Below are 21,245 nucleotides of genomic sequence, written 5' to 3' on the forward strand. Positions count from 1 at the left end.
GAAAAATTAGGCCATATTGATTTTAAATTTTATTTAAAAAATACTTGCATATACAAAAACTTACATCGAGATATATTTTTAAAATTATTTATGTTTTCTTTTTCTGATTGCTTCGATATGCTTTAACTTAAAGGCTCTATTTCTGCTATTTAATATTAATATATACAGAATGTATGGTTCATGCATGGAAATGCTGGAAAGAGCTCTGAAGAAATGGCAGTGTCAAAACTACTGACTCGCTATAGAAATGCGGATGGTGAGCAAAGACTAGTTGAGGGACTAAGCAGTAAGAAGTGAAAAGATTTTGAACTATAGAAGACAGACGGTACAGGATATGGAGTCAAACAAAATGAATCGAGATTGTAAAACAAATCGTGAGAAACACAAATGGCATTTACTTCCTAAAGTTCAGCAGCGTGTCGGGTATTTCATTGATGTAGTTCTAAAAAGCATATAATAAGGTGTGTTAATAAATGTTCTATAAATTGATTCATCGATTGTTAACTTACATAGAGAGAGGGATCTACGCCATGACCTCCAAAGTCCGCCCATTTAGTCAGATCAATTGATGGTATAATACCGCTCTTGCAGGGCACTCGTGGGTTGCTAAAAAGTATTCAAAAATATATATAATTTATCATCAAAATTTGTTGAGGCGATGTACACTTACATTTCATGATCCGGTAAGACCATGGGGTAGATCTGCACAGTATCAATCAAGTCGGTGTTGTCGCAGATCAATCGGGATAGCTTCGCCTTGCGAATCTCCTGCAGTTGCTCGGGAGAAAATGATGAGGGCTGGTTGGGCAGTTCATACCAGAAGCGATCCCCACGACGCAGGTAACTCATCTGGGTGGCGATAACACAGGCAAAGGTCGGTCCCAACATGGAACCGGGAAGTGATTTTTCAGAGACGCCTCCAGACCAGAGATCAATATCAGCAGGGTGCCTAAAATATATAAGATTAATATAACAATCCAAAGGAATCCCTTCTAAAACCTACTCAAATATGCTGCCATATCGCAGAACAGTCTCGTTGGGCATGGATCCGTACATCTCATCCCAGGTGTTTGAGGTTGGCAGACCGCAGAATTTACGGAACTCCATGTAACCGGGAATACCAAACTCCCGACCGCGCTGCATATTAAAGGACACCAGATCCATTCCAAACCGGGCGCCCTCCTTTTTGAACAGATGATTGGTGACCTCCTGGGTTATCGAGTCGTCCATAGCCTGGGCCACTTGGTTCATCAGACCCATGAAGTACTCATCCAGGACTCCAGCACGGTACAGATCATAGGGTCTCCTGATCAAATCCGACAGACGTTTTGAGGCAATAAACTTGTGGGCCTTGGACCAGCGTTCCACGGCGGTTGGCAACAGGGAGTGACCAAATCGGAAGGCAGCTCCGGCAAATGAATCAATGATCCCCGGATTCACTGTTGAATCATAACCATCCCAGTATCCATCTTTCTGGAGGACCAAACCGAACTTCTCCATCACTTCCTTGCCCAGCAGAATGGGCAGAAATTCGTTGAAGGTGACATGCTGAACTATGGCGATATTGATGCGTCTGGCCTCCTGGAACAGCGTCTCATCATCCCAGTGCTTGTTGATCTGCGCCAATCCAGTGGCGAGTCGATTGTGTTCCCGCGCCATTAAGGTGTGCATGCAGGTGAGTACCAGTTGCTCATTCACGCGGATCTCACCGCCCTCGAAACAGTACATGCTCTTGTTGGGACGCGTGCATCCCTCGTCGGGAATATCCAGCTTCAGGGGCAGCAGATCCTTCAGACCGTACTCCTGGAACACGGGATTCATGCGCATCAGGCCTCCGTAGCCAGTTCTCAACTTGCGGGCAAACGACTCCTTCACTCCGTAAACAGTATTGGCATCGATGACACCAGTCAGGGTGTTGAACTGCTGACGGGAGCCTAATAAACAGAGATGAAAGCATTTAAGTACCGTGCAATATATATAACTATTATGCAAACTTATTTTATTATAAATGTACATTTATTTTAAGCTCACCTAATTTGCAGCCTGGACGAGGAGAGGGGAATCCGCGCACGAAGTCAATACACTTGACATTAAACAGGCGATAGAAGTAATCGTCATCGGGAATGCGAATCTCATTGCAGTACGGATGCTTTAGATGCAGTGGTCGCTTGCAGCACTCCTCGGGATCGTTACGGTTAATGGGATCTGAAATCGATTCATATCAAATGATTCTATGAATGATTCTATAAGGATTTCTAAAAAAAAAAAACAAATTGTACTGCCAATTCAAGACAGACTGTTTCTTTACATTGAAATGCAGCAGCATGTTGAACAATTGTATACTACAATTTTTCTTTCCAACGGTATTATTATTTAACTTACCCAACGGCGTTCCCGTCAGGGTGAAGTCGTGATCCATGAACTGACCCCAGGCGATGACCATAACGGTGCCCGCGTGATCGTGGAAACCGTCGTCGGGATGCATGGTGCGTGAAACCACTCGAGAGAAGGGCAAATCCCGACCCGTCACCGAAATTCTGGGAGCATTGATTCCGTCCGAGTAAAGTGGACCGATCAGGCGCTGGAACGGAGCATTAGCTGCCCCCCAAGTCGGGTGCTCGATGTTGTTGCAAAGGCCATCGAATCGCCGGTATTTTCCAGGGCGACACTCAACTCCGGCGAAGAAGGGTGGACAAACCTCACGAATCAGCGTCTTCGAGGTATCAATCGTAGGTAATCCTTTTTCTATTTCTTCATACGATAAGCCATATCTGAAAACATAATTACGTATGGAATTTAGCCGACACTTCATCTAAACGCAACTGCGGATATCACCAAACTTGGCTTTTTCCTGCCGCCAACTTTTTGGTCAATCGATAATCACTTTTACACATACAAAAGTAGCACCTCGTTGAACTAGCAGTTGTAAAAATAATGAGACAATACAGTTTTTATAATAATAATAAATCAACTTAGTACACAGTTTGTCAAAATAAACTCAAATTGGCAATATAAAATAATTGTAATCAAGAACGAAGTCGTGTTGTAAATCCCCATCTAATTATCTTAACTGATACTTTTTTTTTGCCAGTGTACTCTTAAGATTTTTATTGGAATATTGCAAAATTATCGTATTAGCCTAGTTAGTACCGCAATTAACGCGCTTTAGTTCGTCGACAGATATTGATGTTGATGCCTGGCGTTGACAGGCTTATATACTTTTCAATTGGTTTCCAATACAATTTTTTATTAGCGTCTGAGACTTCAGTGCTGGCAAAAACTGGTATTTGTTGGCTGAGGAAGTTGTGTGTGCCGGCACATAAATCGCCAAAGGGACCGACATTAACTCTTCCTCGATGCATGAGAAAGCGAGAAAAGCCAAAGGGAAACTGCGTCCGGCTGGCCATTGTGTGAAGATGGGAAGTGGAAAACTGTGAAGCTTCACAGTCAATTGGGTCGGCAATTTACTCGCCGAGGTTGTAGGGTTGCAGCACGTGAAAGTACCAGTCAGTACCAGAAAAGTGCAAAAGGGAGATCTTGAAATGCGATATCTTTCAATCGTCCATCATTGATTTACATGACCCGTTCGCCGATTTAAGTCGTCTCATTGTCTTCATAGAATGCCATAAAGCCAGGCGGCTGCTGGATTGGCCGTTTACAACATGTTATTAACCATAATCAAGAGATTATACAACGGCAATTCAGATGCTGCAGGTGCAACAGATGAAGAAGCTGCCCCCCCTCTGGTCCGTAAATCCGCCTAGACGTCGGGCTGAGTGAAAGTCGCACATGGGGAGGTGATGAGCTGAGCAGAGCTTAGGACACACAGACGCGGCGAGACTCCCAATTTGTGGCCAACTGACTCGACAACCCGCTTACCCAGATCCCACTCCCCAAAAAGCACACAAAAAATAAAAACTAAATTGCCCATAAAATGGTAATCGCAAATATACTAGCATTTACGATGTAACAAAGATAAGATACTAGTGGGAATACTTTGTATGAAAAATTAAAACAGAAAATGTTTCTTAAGTTGTGGTAATTTAGTGGCAATTATAGTATGGAACCAAACGAAGTATAACACTTTAATGCGATCTTATTAACTGACTAAGCTCGAGATATAGTTAGCATTTATTTCAATACACTTCTGAACTCTTGGGTCAAATAGCACTATTTATTTAATCCTCTGGAATAAGTTTAAAAAATATCTTTTATCAACTGAATTTGTTTGTATTAATTTCCCCCTGTGCAGCGGTCGAATCCACTGAGGGGGCCAATAGTTGGCCAACGGATCGCATGGCAGAAAAAGGAAAAACCAAACTGGAAATGCAGTGCGGCATCTTCCGCAGCTTCTTTTCGAGGGGCAAGACAGTCACGCGCACTCTCACTGGCTTACTGGCTCACTATTCACTACTCACTACTCGCTGCTTACTGCTCACTGGCTGTTTGCAAAGCGGTCCATTGCATAATCGCCGTTTGTTTACATCTGCGATGCGAGCTCCGCAAATAGCTGCAGATACTTTTTGTTTGGCAAAAATGCGGTTGCGCCAGTTGGGAAGAAGGCTTCGACGAGCTCTCGAATGCACTTCTTCGGCTGTCAGCCACTGGCCATCAGTCAAAAAACGCCAGACAATTAGCATTTGCATGCGCCGAACTTTCAAAAAGAACTGTCGCACACACAGAAAAATCTTTTAAATCAAAAGAAATCTATGCAATTTGGTGGAAATGTTTATGTGAATGGAGCGGGTCATTACGTTATTAAAAAATTCAACTAATTTCTATTTCACATTTAGAGCATAATAAAAATAAATGAAGACATATTTACTGTCGAATATTATTGGTTCACTAAATACTTTAGCAAAAAATGCTACTATTTTGTTTTGTGTGCTGACGAATTCGAGTTTAGGTTACGATTCGTGGCGAGCATAGAACCTTGGAGGCAAGAAAAGACTCATGAATATTTGACGACTGCAGGGGGTCGTTTCGGTGGTTCAGTGGTGCAATTATTGGTGCAGCAGTGGATCAGTGGTGCAGTGGTGCGGTGGTGCACGACTTAACTGCCTTGTCATGCGTTATTTGGAAATCGTTATTAGCGCCGAGGGAGATGGAGATCGTGGGCGTGCCAGGGCAACTTTCAAATGCGTTTAGCGCTGAGTACTTACGTTCGGGCCAATTGAATGGAAATGTCGAGCAGCAGCTCGCCTACGGTGGCCAGTTCCTCCGGCTTCCAGTCAGATTTCGGTTGGGCCACATCTGCAATAAACGCATGTGTGCATTATAATCGGAAATTAAGGCCTACCATCAAAATTCCACAAGTCAAATCTCAGGCAAATGTGGCTTAAAAGCCGCAAGTTTAAGTTCCAGCATATATCGTTTTATATATATGAATACTTTTACTAATATTTGTAATTGAAAATTCATTTTAAGTGAATATAACAAAAAATAAACACATATTTAAGCTTGATTCTCTTAAGGGAGGCTTTACTGTAATGAATTTAGGATTAACTCACGAATACGCTTGCGTGCATCCAAGTAGGCCGCATTGATGGCATCGTAGGTGATGCAAGTGCCCGGTCCATTGTTGTACGGGTTTCTGCAAGTAAATTGAAGAGAAAGTGATTTAGATTGGCAATAACAGGCAATTTGTCGCTTATCACATGCTAACCACACAACCCACATCCAGTCCTACTGGGAAGCCTGCGCACTGACAGATAATAAAATTATTGCCAGGCCAATGCGTTAAAAAGCCGCGTTGGAAGGAAACAGCCAAGTTCTTTATTCAGTTCACCATTTAACTTGGCCAAAGTAACATCGTCAGGATGAAGGAAGGAAAATTGGAGCAGACGCGCAGTAAACTAGAGCAAATACTTAATATCCATAAGCCAAATTATCTGGATAGTACTTTTCAAGAGCTTCTTCCCAATTTTTGCAAACAATCTCTATTCAGCGAAAAATGGGTTAAGTGGATCAAAATTGTTTTGCTAGGAATTCTTATTTTATTGGGAGTAAAATACTACTATGAGGAAATGCAGGGAAAGGTATGGAAATTATTATTAATCTGTTTAAGTTGGACAAAATTTCTTTTCTTTGAGTTTTTTTTTTTAGAATTGCGCTCTATCTTTGCCTCGCAACTTGCGTTACGCCTTCCGACCGCCTGAAAATTGTAATTTCTGTGCAAATATTAAAAATGTGCCGCGACTTAAAAATATTAGCCCCCAGGAGTTTGAGAAAAAATTCGCCTACAGTGCAGCGCCAGTTATCATTAGTGATGCCACTAAAAATTGGACAGCAATTTCGGTTAACTATCTATGAAGTCTTATAAAATCGCCTTCAATTTACAGTATATGCATATTGCAGTTATTTAACTACTGGTATTTTCGCGATGTTTATACCAAGGCCAAGCAAAAGCAGCACATAAGGGAATGCCAGTTCCTGCCGTATAAAACCGGATTTATTGATATCTATGACGCTTTGGATATGCCCGAGGATCGGGTGGAGCTAAAACCAGGCGAACAGCCCTGGTACTTCGGCTGGAGCAACTGCCATGCGGAAACCGCTGAGGAATTCCGCAGGCACTATGGAAGACCATATTTTCTGCCCGAAGGCTCGGAAAACAATGCAGTTGACTGGTTTTTCATTGGCTCATCCGGCTTGGGGGCCCAAATGCATGTAAGTTTCGCCTATTACTCTTTAGGTACTCTTTAGATACAATTTATATTTTTTATATTTTTCTAAATTCTGGCTAATGAACGCCATTTCACAACGGCTCATATATTATACACACTTAAATACATAGACAACAATAGTGAACTGTTTTATATTCTAAGGCACACTGATTTATGACAAAAAGAATGCGCTAGTAATAATAAAAAATACTTATTATCCTTCAAATCAAAAAAACAAAAGATTTTAATGTACTTCCCGACACATTTATTTCAAAACACCACTTATGAAATTTTATTTAACATAAATGTAGAAGTGTAATAACCTCTTTGCTGATTTATGTCAAATGTGTCTTGCAGATTGACAACGTGAGACTGCCATCGTGGCAGGCTCAGCTGGCGGGCAGCAAGCGATGGCTACTGGTTCCACCTCCCGAGTGCTACCTGCAGTGCCGGAGATTCGAAGTGGTGGTCCAGCAGGGCGACATAAGTGAGAAGCCACTCGAAATGGCGCTTAAAGTGCACCAACTACTAATAAGCATATTTCCAGTTGTGTTGGACACGAACAAATGGTACCACCAGACCTTTGTGCAGCCGGGAGCCATCAGCCTGACCATTGGGGCTGAGTACGACTAGAGTTAACCGGCTGCATGCGGTTTTTCCCCGTGACAGGAAACGGCTGTCCCAAACATCTCCATTCGGATTCGGACACAAATATGGCCAACTGTTACTGTTACAGTAACAAACTTAACTTTAACATTGCCATATTACTCTGCTTTAGCCAGCCGGTTTGTTAATTAAACTCCAAAAACACGCAAATTTCTTATGTCGAACAGCTGCGTCTCAGCAGTTTGGGAAAATCTAACCAAATTGGGGGGCCACTGCCACTTCCTCGAACGGTGCGACATGTAAAACGCGTGTCAGGCGACAACGATGCGTGTTAACAATGCGTAAGTATTAAGTAATTACAACAACAGCTGGAGCAACTGCAGCAGCAGTGTATTCAGAAAATCTGCCCACTAAATCCGCAGCAGCATTGCGAGCTCACGCAACCCAAAACCATTTCGGCTAAAAGCAACATTTTTCACGAACTTGCAGACATTTTACCCTGTCACTGGGTAATTTTCCTCCGCTTTTCAGTTTCCTTTTAAAGTTTTTGTGGGCTTAGAAACAGGAATCTAAGCACTAATAGGATTAAATTTTCTTTCAAGCTGATACATTTTGATCTGAAGCAATTAAGAGGCGAGAAAAAATATTAGATAGCTTACCTACGGAGTTATTTTCAAATAAATCATATTTGGTGCAGGATACAAAAATATAACATTTCAAATTAGAATAGATTTTATTTATTTTGGCAGGGCATCTAGCTATCGCCTTGCGTAAGTAGCAACTTTCGTGCATATTTCTTGGGCAAATTTGTCAAATTGAAATCGAAAATGGCCATGTCTGGCACTTAACTGGTGTGCCTGTTAATTTTGTACCAAAAATCCAGTCGAGAGCACTCTCGCACAAAATTTACGAGACCCGGTTAAGTTCAATGTGCGCATAGCCAGAGTTTTGGGCCAACTAGAAAGTGGCTCGCATGCGGCACGCACTGCACGCACTCTTGCTGCAAGCCACTTTGGGGCCAGTCCACTCCTTTCGATGCGGCTCGTCCCGCCCCAGACACGGACTTGTACTTGTTATCCTGATTGTAAAGTAAAAACTAATGTTATGAGTCCCGGGCTGGGGATCGCAGGTGCGCTGAGAGCCCCGAAACGCCAACACTTCCTGATCGGTATTGAGTTGCAGCGGTCTGGTACACGCGGCGTATGCGTAATATTGTGAATAATTGCAAAAGCGTGTCGTAAACTCGCAGTGAAAAATATTCAAATATCATTTATCTATGCGGCCTTTTACAATCTTTTTTTTCGGTTATATTTCTTTAGAGACTCTGGGGAGCTACTTCGCTTACGCAGACAGTGATGCAGAAAACAGATGCAGATGCAGATACAGATACAATTGCAGACTTTTAGCAGACGGAGCAGAGGCCGCAACGAAAGTGGCCCCTGGCAAAACCTGTATTTAACTTTTAAGTAGGTTGCTGCGACCAATTTTGTTTCTCCTTTTTGCTTGCATTTTTCCCTGCTGACTCTGGTCAGCCAGGTTCAATGGCCAGGCCAAAGTCAGCGATAACGACTTGGCCCGATTGACCCCAAAAATTAGCTTCGCTTCGCGGTGACCCCCAGCACTCAAAGACAATCGACAATTGAACAATTTGCAATCTCAATCTGGATCGTGTGACATTTAAACTAAGTGTGTATGTATATCTATCTGATGTCATAAGTGCTGCACTGTAAAAAGTCATTGCCCATTAGGATCTTCAGTTATAAGCATAATCTTTAGAAATTATAGCAACGTGGTCACAGTTTATATCTTTTTTTTCTGTGCAGACTGAAGTTCAGTTCGGAAGGCTCTATGTGTTGGCAGCGTTTCAAAGTCACTTTTCGAAATCATCTCGATACAAAAGTTTGCCATCAATGGCTGCTGCAGCCCCACGGCAGCTCAGGTGTTTTTATTTTATTTAGGTATTTTTCTTTTATTTTTCCTTTGGCATCTGCAAGTGTTGCAATGCCATTTGTTTTGGGTTGCCGCTGTTGCCTTGCTATTTTTGTTTGCGGCTTTTTGTCGTGCGGTTTTGATTTTTTTCGTTTACTAATAAATCGCGCCGGTCTGTCAGGTGACTTCATGATGCGTTCGTCTGCATCGCATGACTCTGAAAAGCCAAAAAGGCTGTCGTCGCCGATTCGAGGCCAGAAACCATTTGCTGATTGCCATTAACGAGCCGACGTGACAGCGAGTGAAACATAAGAAGCCATCATCACACCTGAGAACCCATTTTCCGAGCCATATGTTATTTCCACTACTGTGCTTTTCTACACCCTCTGTGGAGTATTGCCGGAATACATATCTTTGAAGTGCAGGCCGGTACCATAAGATTTCTGCTTATACTTTTCCTAATTAGAGTGTCAACTGTGAAACTGAGGAGGACTAATCAAGTCAGGTCCTGATGCCCGAAAAGAATAGAAATTTATTTATAGGAAAAGCGTAGAAAGTTTCTTGAAAAATCATGTAGGAGTTCATGAAATTCGCATACGATGAAGACGTCGGCTGTCAGGAGTTACTACTAACTTAGTTACCCGCGTTCAGCAACAGATGCAATCAGTTCGCTCAGCAGGCCTCCGACCAAGAAATATATATATTTGCTGGGATAGTATGGGAATATTTATCCCTAGGCTGTGCAACTTGCAGACGTCAACGTCAAAAGCTGGTTGCCGAATGATTGCCACTGCTGTTTGTGCTACTAATGATTGGCTCAAAGCTCGTGTGTTGTGTTGTCGTAGGTGTATAGCCATGTTTCCACCGCTCAAACAAGCTGAAACCAAGATTTATGGGTGTCAGTCGGGCAGTTGTACACTGCGAACAAATTGCCACGAAATGGGGGAGTAATATAGATTTCCAAGGCGTAATTCAACTTTTCAGGTCTATGCTACTTACTGCCACTTAAATGTTATGTAGTATGTTTTTAAGGATTATACGGATTGGTCTGTAATTATGACTTCAGTTTTTCAGTTTCTTATACTCTGCACAACGTTTCGGTGTCAACGTTCAAATATTTGAGCCTCAAACATAACCCAGAATGCCACCAAGCCACTTTTTCTGCCACAGCAGACATGGTACACAGTTTCTATTTGTACTCACAAAGTGCCGCGGAATAGATTCACATTGTAGTCGTAGACGGAGGAGCGACCGGGTCCGGCCAACAGAAGTGCACAGTCGGATCCGTGGGCCGTCTGGAGTTGCTCACCAAACTGATGGTACTGCGCATGCGCCACCGCCGCCAGTGACAGTAGAAGTATTCTGCAAAGATACGTAGGCAAAGTAGGTAAATTAACACGTTATGCTGGCAAACAAGCGGGAAAACAGTCACGCCCCTTTGACAAATGGCAACACGCCTGCGGCCAGAGGCATTAATCAGTCACTCGGCTACTAGGAAAAGTAAGACATAAGCACTGAGAGAAAAGTCACCTTACAAATTTGAAAATACTTATTTGATAATTTTAAAATATTTATAATGAGTATTATTATATTATATAGATTATAGTATATTATATTATGGTATATTATAAAGAATCACAGATTTCATAGCATACTTTTAGTTAATTTATTCAAGTGACAACCACAATAAAGTCGGTATCTATAGAATCAATTTTGATCAATAGTATGCACATTCTTATATGCAAATTCAACTGTAAGTGGCAGCTGTCGGTCGATCGGCAGTCGACGGAGCCCATGTGCCCATATCCCCAGTTGCATGTTGCTTTTTGGGCTCCCCATTGTTTGGGGCGTTTCTTTATCTGCCGGCAAAAAGGGGCGGCTGGGGAATTCGACATCTGACAACTGGCAACCTTGCTTTTATTTTGCTGATTTAAGGCGATCTGATTTATGACTTGCAGCGCGTGTTAATCGCTTGTTAGCTTTTGTCGCCGCACACAAAGCGAAAGCCAAAAACAAAAAACCTTATATTTTCGGGCAATTGTTAACGGCTTTTGATAAGTATTGATATTGATTGCCATTGTTGCTGCCGCCTCCGGCTAACAGTGAAAGTTAGGTGTCGGCATGCCATGCCCCTTTTCTTATATAATCGAAAACAAGGTTCACCTTAAATACCCTTTAACATATTGGCATCGAAGTAACTGAATTTAATTGAAATTTTGAAAACATTTGATTACTTGCTTATATATATACTTGCTTATTGCGATCAAATTAAGTAACTCGTTCAACCACGCAGCTTAGAATTAATTAAGTGATGCTCGATAAAGATTGTGAAATGTTTTAAGTAAGCCGCAGATAGAATTTCTGTAGCAAACGCAGTAAATATGGACATATGCATATATTTAATGCGAGTTATTGGCGGAGTTTTTGAAATAAATACTAGATAGATTTTCAATAATTCCCAATGTTTTGTTAGTTTTTTTAGCAAGTTAATATTTTCTTCAATAAGATATGCACTATAAAATGGCGAAATTATGACTTTGCACTCGGCAGTAAATAGTGAAAGTATTTTGCTATCCACTTGCTATCAAGGGTTTCATTAAAATGAAGGGCACAGAGTTTCCCGGCCATCGGTGGTGCTTATATAATCGCCAAGGGAAACAATAACGCACTTAAGTCCTTTCACTTTTCGCTTGACAGTTTGGTCTTTCTTTTCGCTGACCAAGTCAAGTGGGATACCTTTTAAGTGTATCACATTACTTGGGTTTACTGAACTCAGCTCACCTGCGTGCATTTTTATTATAGTAAAATAAACATCTGTTTTTTAGATAATAGCTCTAAAATGTAGTTCTCGCTTATATAAAGCTTACTCTGTAAGTTTTAAAATCACTCGAAAAACTAGAACTTATTTGTGTACAACATGAAGTTTGTGGCTGCTCTGTTGGTCATATCCTTGGGAATCCTGGCCTTGGCTGAGGCCGATCCAGGTGTGGAAAGGTGTCCTGGGGTTTGCACAAGGGAATATAGACCAGTGTGCGCCGAATGGCGTAGGGGTATAATACGTCCCATAGTCAGTCGATGCACCTTCTCCACTAAATGCGTTCTTAATAACCACAGATGCAGAACGAATCAAAGTAAGTTTATTTTTTCTAAAATTTTAATAAATAATATACGAAATGTTTAAAACTTAACAATAGATTGGGTAATCGTCGATGAGAGACGTAAGTGCAGGCGTGAAACTCCGGATTGCGATGAGCTACGAAAATCGACCTAGAAATAAAATCTTCTGATGACATCTGTGCTTACAATAAAGCTGCATATTTTCATTATCAGATTAAATATCTGTTTATCAGCTAAGAAACTAAAGAAACTTCCACTTTTAAAATGTTGTCTCTGATATTTTACGATCATTCGAAAACATGACTATTGATTGCACAACATTAAGTTGTCATTCAAATCAAAGTAAGTTCAATCGACTGGATTGTCAAGAAAGACAGAAGACTCCTTTTTTTTTACATCTTAACTGTGATAGAGTGAGTTGATCGGCTTAACATGAAATCCCTTGACGACCTTTTTGCATGGAATAAACCTTAAAATGTCCGCTCATATTGCATTCGACTATGATTAATCACATGCTCGATAAGTAAACAGAAGACATGCTGACTCTTGGCCAATGTGCGGTCATAATTTGGGGTTTACGGCTAACACGATTTGCAACTCTTTACGCTCCTCGCTTTAACTGAGTTAAATGAATATTAAATCTGGTTACCAGCGAGTTGCTTTCATTTCGGTTTTCGCACAAGAGTGAATTTGGTTCAAGGCTGCCCTAAAATACTTCGTGTTTATGATCGCTTTCGGAGTGCCTAGTTCATTAGCCATCATGACAGGGCAATTAGAATGCAAACAAAACGCACTCGCCCACACAGTTGGCGTTTTCTTATTGGGCCGACATCGTGCCACGCCCGAACAAAAACGCGTGCCACAAGGGGGCAGTGGGCTTTTTGCAGATTTAATTGCCGGACCCCAGATGCAGATCAGAGTTGCAGGCCACTGCGTAAAGTCAATTAATTGTTGCTCGCCTTTGGGGCGACAGCTTTTGTGAAAGGCCAGCACGCAACGTCCTTCTGGCCAACCTGCCAACCGGGCAATATCCACACAACAGGTATGTATATATATGCATATGTACGTATCTGCAATTTATGCACACTCGCATGCATATGCAATCTTTACACCTGCCCGCAAGAGTCAATTAATTTCGGTTCGTCGATGGCTGGCCAAACCACTTTTACATAAATCGCACCACTGGCTTATCTAAGGCACTTGGCCACACCACCACTTATCTTTCGGATGACACACATATGCCGGGAAATTTGACCGCCTTATCGGGGAATGCAAGTCCCAAGGTGCAAAAATTATGCAAGAAAGTAGAATACAAATATTACAAATACCTAATTATTTATTAATGAATAAAATACAAGTCAAAATACTCACGAAAAGTGTGTATAGCGCGAACAAAGAACGGGCGCAGTTGGCCAATTAAAGTCGCCATATAGGACGATCCCTGCCATATCTGTGCATATTTTAAAGCGCATCCAATAGTTGACATTTGCTAATAATATGTTTTTCCCCACATGCAGCGCTACGTTAATTGCCCGGTGCATTGTTAGACTTTGTATGTGGATGGCTCTGCCAATGGTATCTGATGGCACTTATGTCATCGTAAAGCTGGGAGCAGGGCCCAACTTTGAGCCCCCGAAAAGGGGCGTGGCAAGTGCATAGGACTTTTTGTTCAGATCTTCTTTGCTTGCAGCTTGCCACATCACTCGTATTGTTGAGCTTTGGCTCGTATGTAAATTGCCCCTTCTTAGCCAGTATTTGATGTCATGAAAATGTGTGGAAATGACTTTTGTAATGCACAGAGAAATTTATAATTTATCTGCGCTGCGTTTTCATTGAAAGTGATAGAGTATTGTGAAATGAAAATATGACAGAAGTCTGAAAATATCTCTTGAGTTTATCTCAAAGTTGATATGTGACGATAGTCGTTTTCGACGATGGTGATTAGGTGTGGTGAGGTGGAAATATGAAAGTTAGCACACTGCAGCTTATAGATATTTTTAAAAATGTTTGGATAGCGTTTTTAACATGCCAATCGAAGTTTGTGGGAAGGTCCCTGGTTTAACTTCACACCATTTAACTCAGATGATATAGATGACATTGCGATAACCGAGTGGAATTTAATATGTGCATTTTAACTCAAACTTATACTATTATTTACAATGTAGATTTTTGAGTACTTTTAGTCTTTTTAAACATTGAATATATAATTGTCTAGCATATGGTTCTATCTATAAACAGTGTATACTTGAGCTTACCTCAACATCTACTTTTAAAATTTTTAGAGCACCAAGACTTTAACTCCAAACCGCTCATTAGAGATCATTTATCTTTTGACTTATTACAACCCATACACCAACCGCATTTAAATAGATCCAAGCTAAAGCCACTCGATGGCCACGAGCCCGAGTGCCGATAATTGACGATGTGCAAATACCGCGGTTGTGTACTATTGCACTTTTAGCCACTCTCTTAGCCCATGCTGAGTGGATCTCGTTTCTGGGCAAGATTACTAATGCCAGAGCATGCTGCTTTAATTGTTGCACTTAGCTTTGCTCAACTCTGTGCTCTGGCCAATTGCTTAATTGATTCTGGCCAGACAGGTAGCGTTAATGTCCAATGTCTTCACATCCGCCTGGCATTTTGCAGGCAGCTGGGAAACAACTGTGCGAAACATATCGAATCGATGGGGCACACATGGCGCATACTTGATTAACGGCAGAGCAATTGCAACATGACGCACATTTATGTGGCATTAGTGTCGCCTCCTATATTTGATTGTACCATAAATTGGCAATGCAGATTCGATGGTACACAGTACAAGGAACGATAAGCGGGCCATAGCTGCCTTAATTCGCTCCCTGACCCACAAAACGTTTGCGATCCTATCGCTGCGAGAAAATCTATTTGAGTTCGCGTAGCTACACGGAAAAAATTGTCATAAATTACGAATCTATTACACAACTATTTCGAAGATTTGGTCTAATATTTGTTGAGTAGACAGTTGGCTGAAATATATTCGATTTTGCCAGTGTATAAATTAAGTATATGTAAATTCAGTGCAAGGCATATTTTTTGTATTATTAGACCTACAATTCCCATTTTTCTGTGCACATTTTTTGGCATGTGAAGGGTTTTGATATATCACCCGAACGGCACGCAATCGCGATAGCATCGGACACGGCTAACGTGCAGTTTATGGACTGCCTGGTCTCGAATAGAATGTAACCGAACTGCAGCTGGCCAGCGAGTCGAAAGACCAAATATATTCGGCTTTGATCGCCACATCAACTGACTGATAACCGAAGCCGGCAATCTGACTCTTTTAACAGCTTATTAATTGGGCGGCCGCCCCTTGCAGATTTATACCTGGCCAACTTGCGGCTAATTGCAAACAAATTGCAGTGGCTAAGCCACATCAGCTAGACGAAGTCAGCGACAAATTCAATGCCAGGCTTATTGACCGAAAACGAAAACACTCGATGCAAAACTGGCCTGCCACTGATTGTGCATAAATCAAATGAAAACAACTTTGGCGTCTGACATTAATTTTGCACGCAGAGAAAAATTTCACATAAATTAGATTAAAGTGCTGATTGACGTGTAATCAATTCAATATTGAAGACTTAAAAGCTACGTCCATATCTTATATCATTAAAACAAACCACATAACCAAATAAATCTTGATAAGGGCAGTATTTTTACACATTATATGTTTATAATTTTTCTCAGTAAACTGTGCTGTGTGCGTTGGCTTTCGGCGACAAGCCGACCGCCTTGACTTTCTTAGCCGAGTCTGAAGTGCACTTCACCGCGGCGTCTGAGCATCCTCAAAACCAAATGACAGGGAGTTGCGAGTGGGCCACGTGAGCAGCAGACGCCTTTCACCTGCCCGGGTCCACCACCAGGTTGCCCGAAATAGCTGCAACAATTACCAAATTTTGTGCTCGTACTTCGGTTTAGTGCGCGGCCGGCTCAGGCATTCAATAGCTCGGCAATGCTTGGCAATTGGCACATCAGCTTGATCATCGTCATCATCATCAATTTGAGTGCGAATGTTGCAAGCTCAAAATATATACAAAAATAGGCAACCAAAAAATGAAAAAAAAAAATGGAAACCCATGAGCACTCCACTTGGCCTGCCTACAAATGAGCCAAGTGAATATTCGGGTTCGGTTTTTTATTTGAATGTTGCGTTGCCCAGCATACCGACATGCAGCATACTTGTGCTTTATTTAAATAGTTTTCCGAAAAATATCCATGCGCACAGACACAAAATATGTAACTGGCGGTTGCATCTGTTACTGTTCAATTTGCACCGCTGCCTCACAGTTTTGCCGCCAGTTGCCACATAATTTCTGACGAGTGCACATACAAATCAAAGGCAGCACGCGATTTGGGTTACCAGGGCTCTCACGATCCCATTCGAGATTCAACCAGAGATCTGCTGCGAATTGCGTCGACAGCCCCTGCATTTCAATTAGCAATCTGCGGCGGGTTCTCTGATAAGCGGACAGCGCCGCCCCGATCGCAGTTTTTCACTTTCGGTTCTCACGCTGGTGGGCGGGTTAATTAAAAGGAGCACTGAGAAAAAATCAAAGCTGGCTTTTCATAAAGTATATAAAATAATTTATAAATATTAGCGACACTTTCTCTTTCCCTTGTCATAAAATATATTACTTAAAATAATAAGAAACCCTTTTTCCATTTCGACACAGAACATAATTTTTAGAAATCATCACTATACACACAATGAACCATTTTGTCATACCCATTTGCTACACTTTCTCGACCTGTGAGTCGGCACATAAATAAATAAATAAACTATTTTCACCCGAACCACAAACCGAACTCGATCACCTTTTTAGGGGCCCAAAGATCGCGGAGAGGCACGTAGTTGTATCTTCAAATCAGTGTAAATAGACGGCCCACCGCAGGCGTCCATTCATAAAGAGCAGCACGTTTGAGCACTCGTCCACTCAATCAAACCATCGCCACCATCCTCTTCACGACCCATGATCCCTGCTCGTTGGACTTTCTTTTGTTATAACATCAATCAGCAATGTTCGCGAAATCAAAGCAACATCAACAACAACGTGCAGGGCGCAAAAAATATCTAATTTACAAAAATATAGCGAAGATAGAAAACCCATTCAAGAGGTGATCGTTGCGGGCAGGCATGACGTGAATTCGGGGTTTGAAAGTGAAATGATTTTGAGTAATTTCCGTTAATGTAGCGCATTAATGGCGCATCATCAGCAGCATCCGAAAAGAAGGCGATCTTCGAGTCAAAAGTGAATGTTGACCAGCGTTCACTTCAAGAAATCGAGCAGTTGCAAAATATTGTGTACCCCAACGATACACACATATATCCATCAATGTAAGGCCTCCAAATGATTTGTTTCAATGCTGCCACCGCTCTTCTCTGGGGCAAGGGATTGCATGAGCTGTGCGAGTAATTGTGGCAAACACATCAGACAGACATTTTGCCCAAATATGGGGAAAACAACGGCAATATGCTACCACAAGTCATGGCTTTTGCTGCCTCTTGTCTTGTGAACCTTGTAAGGCGGTTTATGTAACGAATCCAGCGCCAAACATATTGCCATTTGGCCACAAACAAAGACCCAAAAACACTGAACGATATGGGCAAGGTAAAATTTCTATAAATTGAAAGACCCACGTTGCATTTTTGGCATCTCGAACTATTTCTTTAATGACCTTAATGATAAGGTGAAACCTTTTTTTTCGTTCCGGCTCCTTACAATGTATCTCAGTGTGTCAACTCGTACATAAGCTATAGAAACAAGAAAACCTTTTAATATGCGTTTAATTTTTTGGCAAATCCCTAGTATTGAATTTTGAATGCCGTTCAACATAGGGAAGCTTTACTGTGACAGACTTTGGCTTTGGCCCTCATTAATACGCACCACAATGCGACTCCTTATCGTTCGGTCCCGATCTCGACTTCGTTCGATTTGAGTTCGATTTCGATTGGGATCTTTGAATGCACTTCGCATGCCGCTTTCCAAATTGGCACCAACGCCCTGCCACGATTGTCTGATTTATATGCGAGCATGCAAATGGAGTGGCTGGAGTGCATTTTGCCGAGTCAAAAGGTGCCGGCAGCCTTGACACAAATTCACCCAGGAGAGCGACAATCAACGACGTCCGCCCCCTTTCGTCCACCACTCACCGCTCAGCACTCCTGTACCGCAATTATGTCTTCATTTTATAACAGTTTGCGCAGAGCTCGGGACCGGATTGGTGGCAAGTCACGAGGCAGATGTGGCCTGCGAGTCGGGAAAGCCAGGAAATCAACAGGTTGCTCCGTTTCTGGTCTTCTACATTTAAGGAGAAAGTAAATCGCTGCCTGATCGATTTCAGCTGGCAACTGGTTGGACGTGAAGTTCAACATCCATCCACAACAGGCATTGTGCAACTCGCTTTGAACTTCGCATCAAATGTTAATGACCCCGTTTGGCCAACAGCTAACAGCACAAAACCAAAACTAAAAAAAAAAAGAGGTAAGCTGTTCGGTTCTTGGTCATAACTATGTTTTATGGGGGGACTCGGAAAAACAAATCAGCGAACGAGGCGACCCAGCAAACAACGGACAATTAGCAGGCGCTCGCTAAGTTCCACCCAGCCGGATTTTTATGCTCATTGCAGTGTGCCACGTTGGCCAGGTAATCGAGGTGTGAGCAGCTGCCGGCCAACTACCGTTAGCCAACAGAACTCGGGAAGTTATGACCATGTTCCCCAGTATATGACAAATCACCTGGACACGCCCGCCTCGACTAAGGCCGATTAAAACGAGGGCCAGCTTCGGCTTAGCCTTGGTTTAAAGCGGATAAACTCCGGCTCGATCGCCTTGCACTAAGTTTAGAAATGGCAAATATGACAAAGTACACGTAAGCCAGCTTACGATTTTGTAATATAAAGCTGAATCCTTCAAAACTTAATAACCAAGTGAGATAAATAAATTCATGACGTAACCAGATTAATCTGAAGCCGAGTTTCAATATATTTTCAAAAGAAATCAAAATACTATTTAAAGTTAAGCTGTTAGAACTTTTTTTAGTTTTTATTCATTTTTCACAATATTTAAATTTATGAGGAACAATTACAAATGCTTAACTTGTTGTATATTCGTATACTTATTCGAAAATGAACGTAACAAAATATCATTAAATTTTGAATATAATTAAACTTTAATGAAAGAAAGTTAAATGGTGATTTTTTAGCACTTCGCTACATTGCAATTAAATCATAACTGCCAAAAATCGTATTTTTAAAATTCGCTGTGCATATAATGGGTTTCTTGTATTAATTCAAACTATTTATAATGATCTAAACAGTTGTTTGTTGCATTCAAAAATTGCCTGGCGCTTAAGGCCTTATCTTTTGCCCTATACATAATTGCTTTTTAAATTGAAACCGAAATCTCCCGCTGAGCTCTATTTTAAGCCCGCATTGGAGGTGTGACTTGGAGGTTTTCGTCGGAAGCTGAAATGGCCAAGAGCGTGACCTATACGCTCATTAATTCCGTTGCTCCAGGCGCTGATTTGTTCATCATTACGAGCTGGGAATGGCTCGTGGATGGTCAGATAGAAAGTGGCAGGAAGCCATTAGCATGGGAAGTTGTTAGACAAGCAAAAACCTAACCAACTCGGCGGAGCAGTTGGCCTGAATATAAATGAAATAATCAAAACACATATATGGCGCAATGCCATTTAATCACTCGTCAAAAATCACAAGAATTCACCGCACAGGCCGAACGAAAGCTTTCTGTGCCAACGACTCAGAACTTTCCAGCTAACACATACATGGAGAATAATAAAAAAAGACAAAACAGAACGGGAATGCCGAAGAAATGTTTACAGAAAGTTGTCATGAACCAGCAGCAGACACGTAAAAATTACATAAAAATAATCAGAAACATGGCTAGAACCAGTCGCCGACTTGGTCCAGACATTTCCGAGACGCCCAAACGCTCACTTGCCACACACAGGAAATTAACTGGAAAAATGTGTACCAAATCTGAAAATGCGGCTCATTAAAAAATAGCCAGCGTACATACCTTAAGATCATTTTGTTGACGTTGCACGTTGCCACTTGGCCGTTGGCCGCCGTTGTTAATGAAGTCTCGAAATGCGTTGGGTATATGGGTAGGAGTTTGCTTATGTTTGGTTAGCGAATACTTAAAGCTGTGAATTAATCCAATTATAGCAGACGATGACCCACGCTTAGTTGGCCTCAATAAATAACGGACGAGTCGCGGGGAGTTCACAAAAGAGTTCGTTGCTTAAGTCTTTTGCTTGGTGCCAGAATTTACCAAGTAACGAACACTTGTCGCGGCTGCGGGTAACTTTTACTATCGGGTTTCACCCTTTTGTCACTAATTTCAACTTCTTTTCCAATGCACTTTGTTTCCTGCACACTCACTCACTCACACGAAAGGGCCCCGATTTCTTTTTCTTTTTTCCGCCTGCACAACCGACACGGAGTGTGTCCAACAATTAACTGAGCTCCGCCAGCCGATGCTGCCACAGAAAAGCCAAAAAGAAGCTAACAAACGTAGCCGGCCCGCCGTCGACGTCGGCGTCTGCGGAGCAGCGATAGCAGTCAACAACTTCGGTTATCAGCTGCCAAGTGCCGGCGGCAGCAGCGGCAAAAAGCAAAATATATTCAGACGCCCCGAACGCGACTCGTTTTTGAGTGAAAGTTTGAGTTGAGTCGAGTTTGGTTGCGTGTGCTTTGTTGTGAGGTGAATGTTTCCGTGGTGGGTTTTATAGAAAACAGTTTGTGTCTTAAGTCTTTTGATTTCAGCTTCAGATATTAATTTTTTTAATGGCAGTTTTATTCTTTTTCTATACATATTAAGTGCATAATTTTATGAAATTATTATTTTAAAATTAAGGTTCCTAT

The 21,245-nt window shown here is 41.8% G+C and overlaps 3 protein-coding genes across 3 annotated transcripts; 2 read left to right on the plus strand and 1 right to left on the minus strand.

Moving 5' to 3' along the window:
• Positions 1 to 16: 16 nt before the first annotated feature.
• LOC6727701 (peroxidase) lies at positions 17 to 20,880 on the minus strand. The gene is made up of 10 exons (XM_002103027.4): positions 20,398 to 20,880; positions 10,404 to 10,562; positions 5,511 to 5,593; positions 5,163 to 5,253; positions 2,383 to 2,771; positions 2,032 to 2,205; positions 1,004 to 1,934; positions 671 to 949; positions 510 to 606; positions 17 to 442 (listed from the first exon to the last, which is right to left on the minus strand). Exons 1-10 carry the CDS (start codon positions 20,406 to 20,408, stop codon positions 395 to 397), a joined length of 2,262 nt encoding a protein of 753 aa, XP_002103063.1. The 5' UTR covers positions 20,409 to 20,880; the 3' UTR covers positions 17 to 394.
• LOC6727702 lies at positions 5,757 to 7,492 on the plus strand. The gene is made up of 5 exons (XM_016176533.3): positions 5,757 to 6,038; positions 6,106 to 6,297; positions 6,358 to 6,669; positions 7,023 to 7,152; positions 7,213 to 7,492. Exons 1-5 carry the CDS (start codon positions 5,820 to 5,822, stop codon positions 7,296 to 7,298), a joined length of 939 nt encoding a protein of 312 aa, XP_016034278.1. The 5' UTR covers positions 5,757 to 5,819; the 3' UTR covers positions 7,299 to 7,492.
• Positions 12,071 to 12,513, plus strand: LOC27206889 (vasotab). The gene is made up of 2 exons (XM_016182664.3): positions 12,071 to 12,331; positions 12,395 to 12,513. The coding sequence occupies exons 1-2, from the start codon at positions 12,118 to 12,120 to the stop codon at positions 12,469 to 12,471; spliced, it is 291 nt and encodes a 96-aa protein (XP_016034279.1). The 5' UTR covers positions 12,071 to 12,117; the 3' UTR covers positions 12,472 to 12,513.
• Positions 20,881 to 21,245: the final 365 nt, after the last annotated feature.

The sequence above is a fragment of the Drosophila simulans genome, chromosome 3R, assembly GCF_016746395.2.
Source record: "Drosophila simulans strain w501 chromosome 3R, Prin_Dsim_3.1, whole genome shotgun sequence".
Lineage (NCBI taxonomy): Eukaryota > Metazoa > Arthropoda > Insecta > Diptera > Drosophilidae > Drosophila > Drosophila simulans.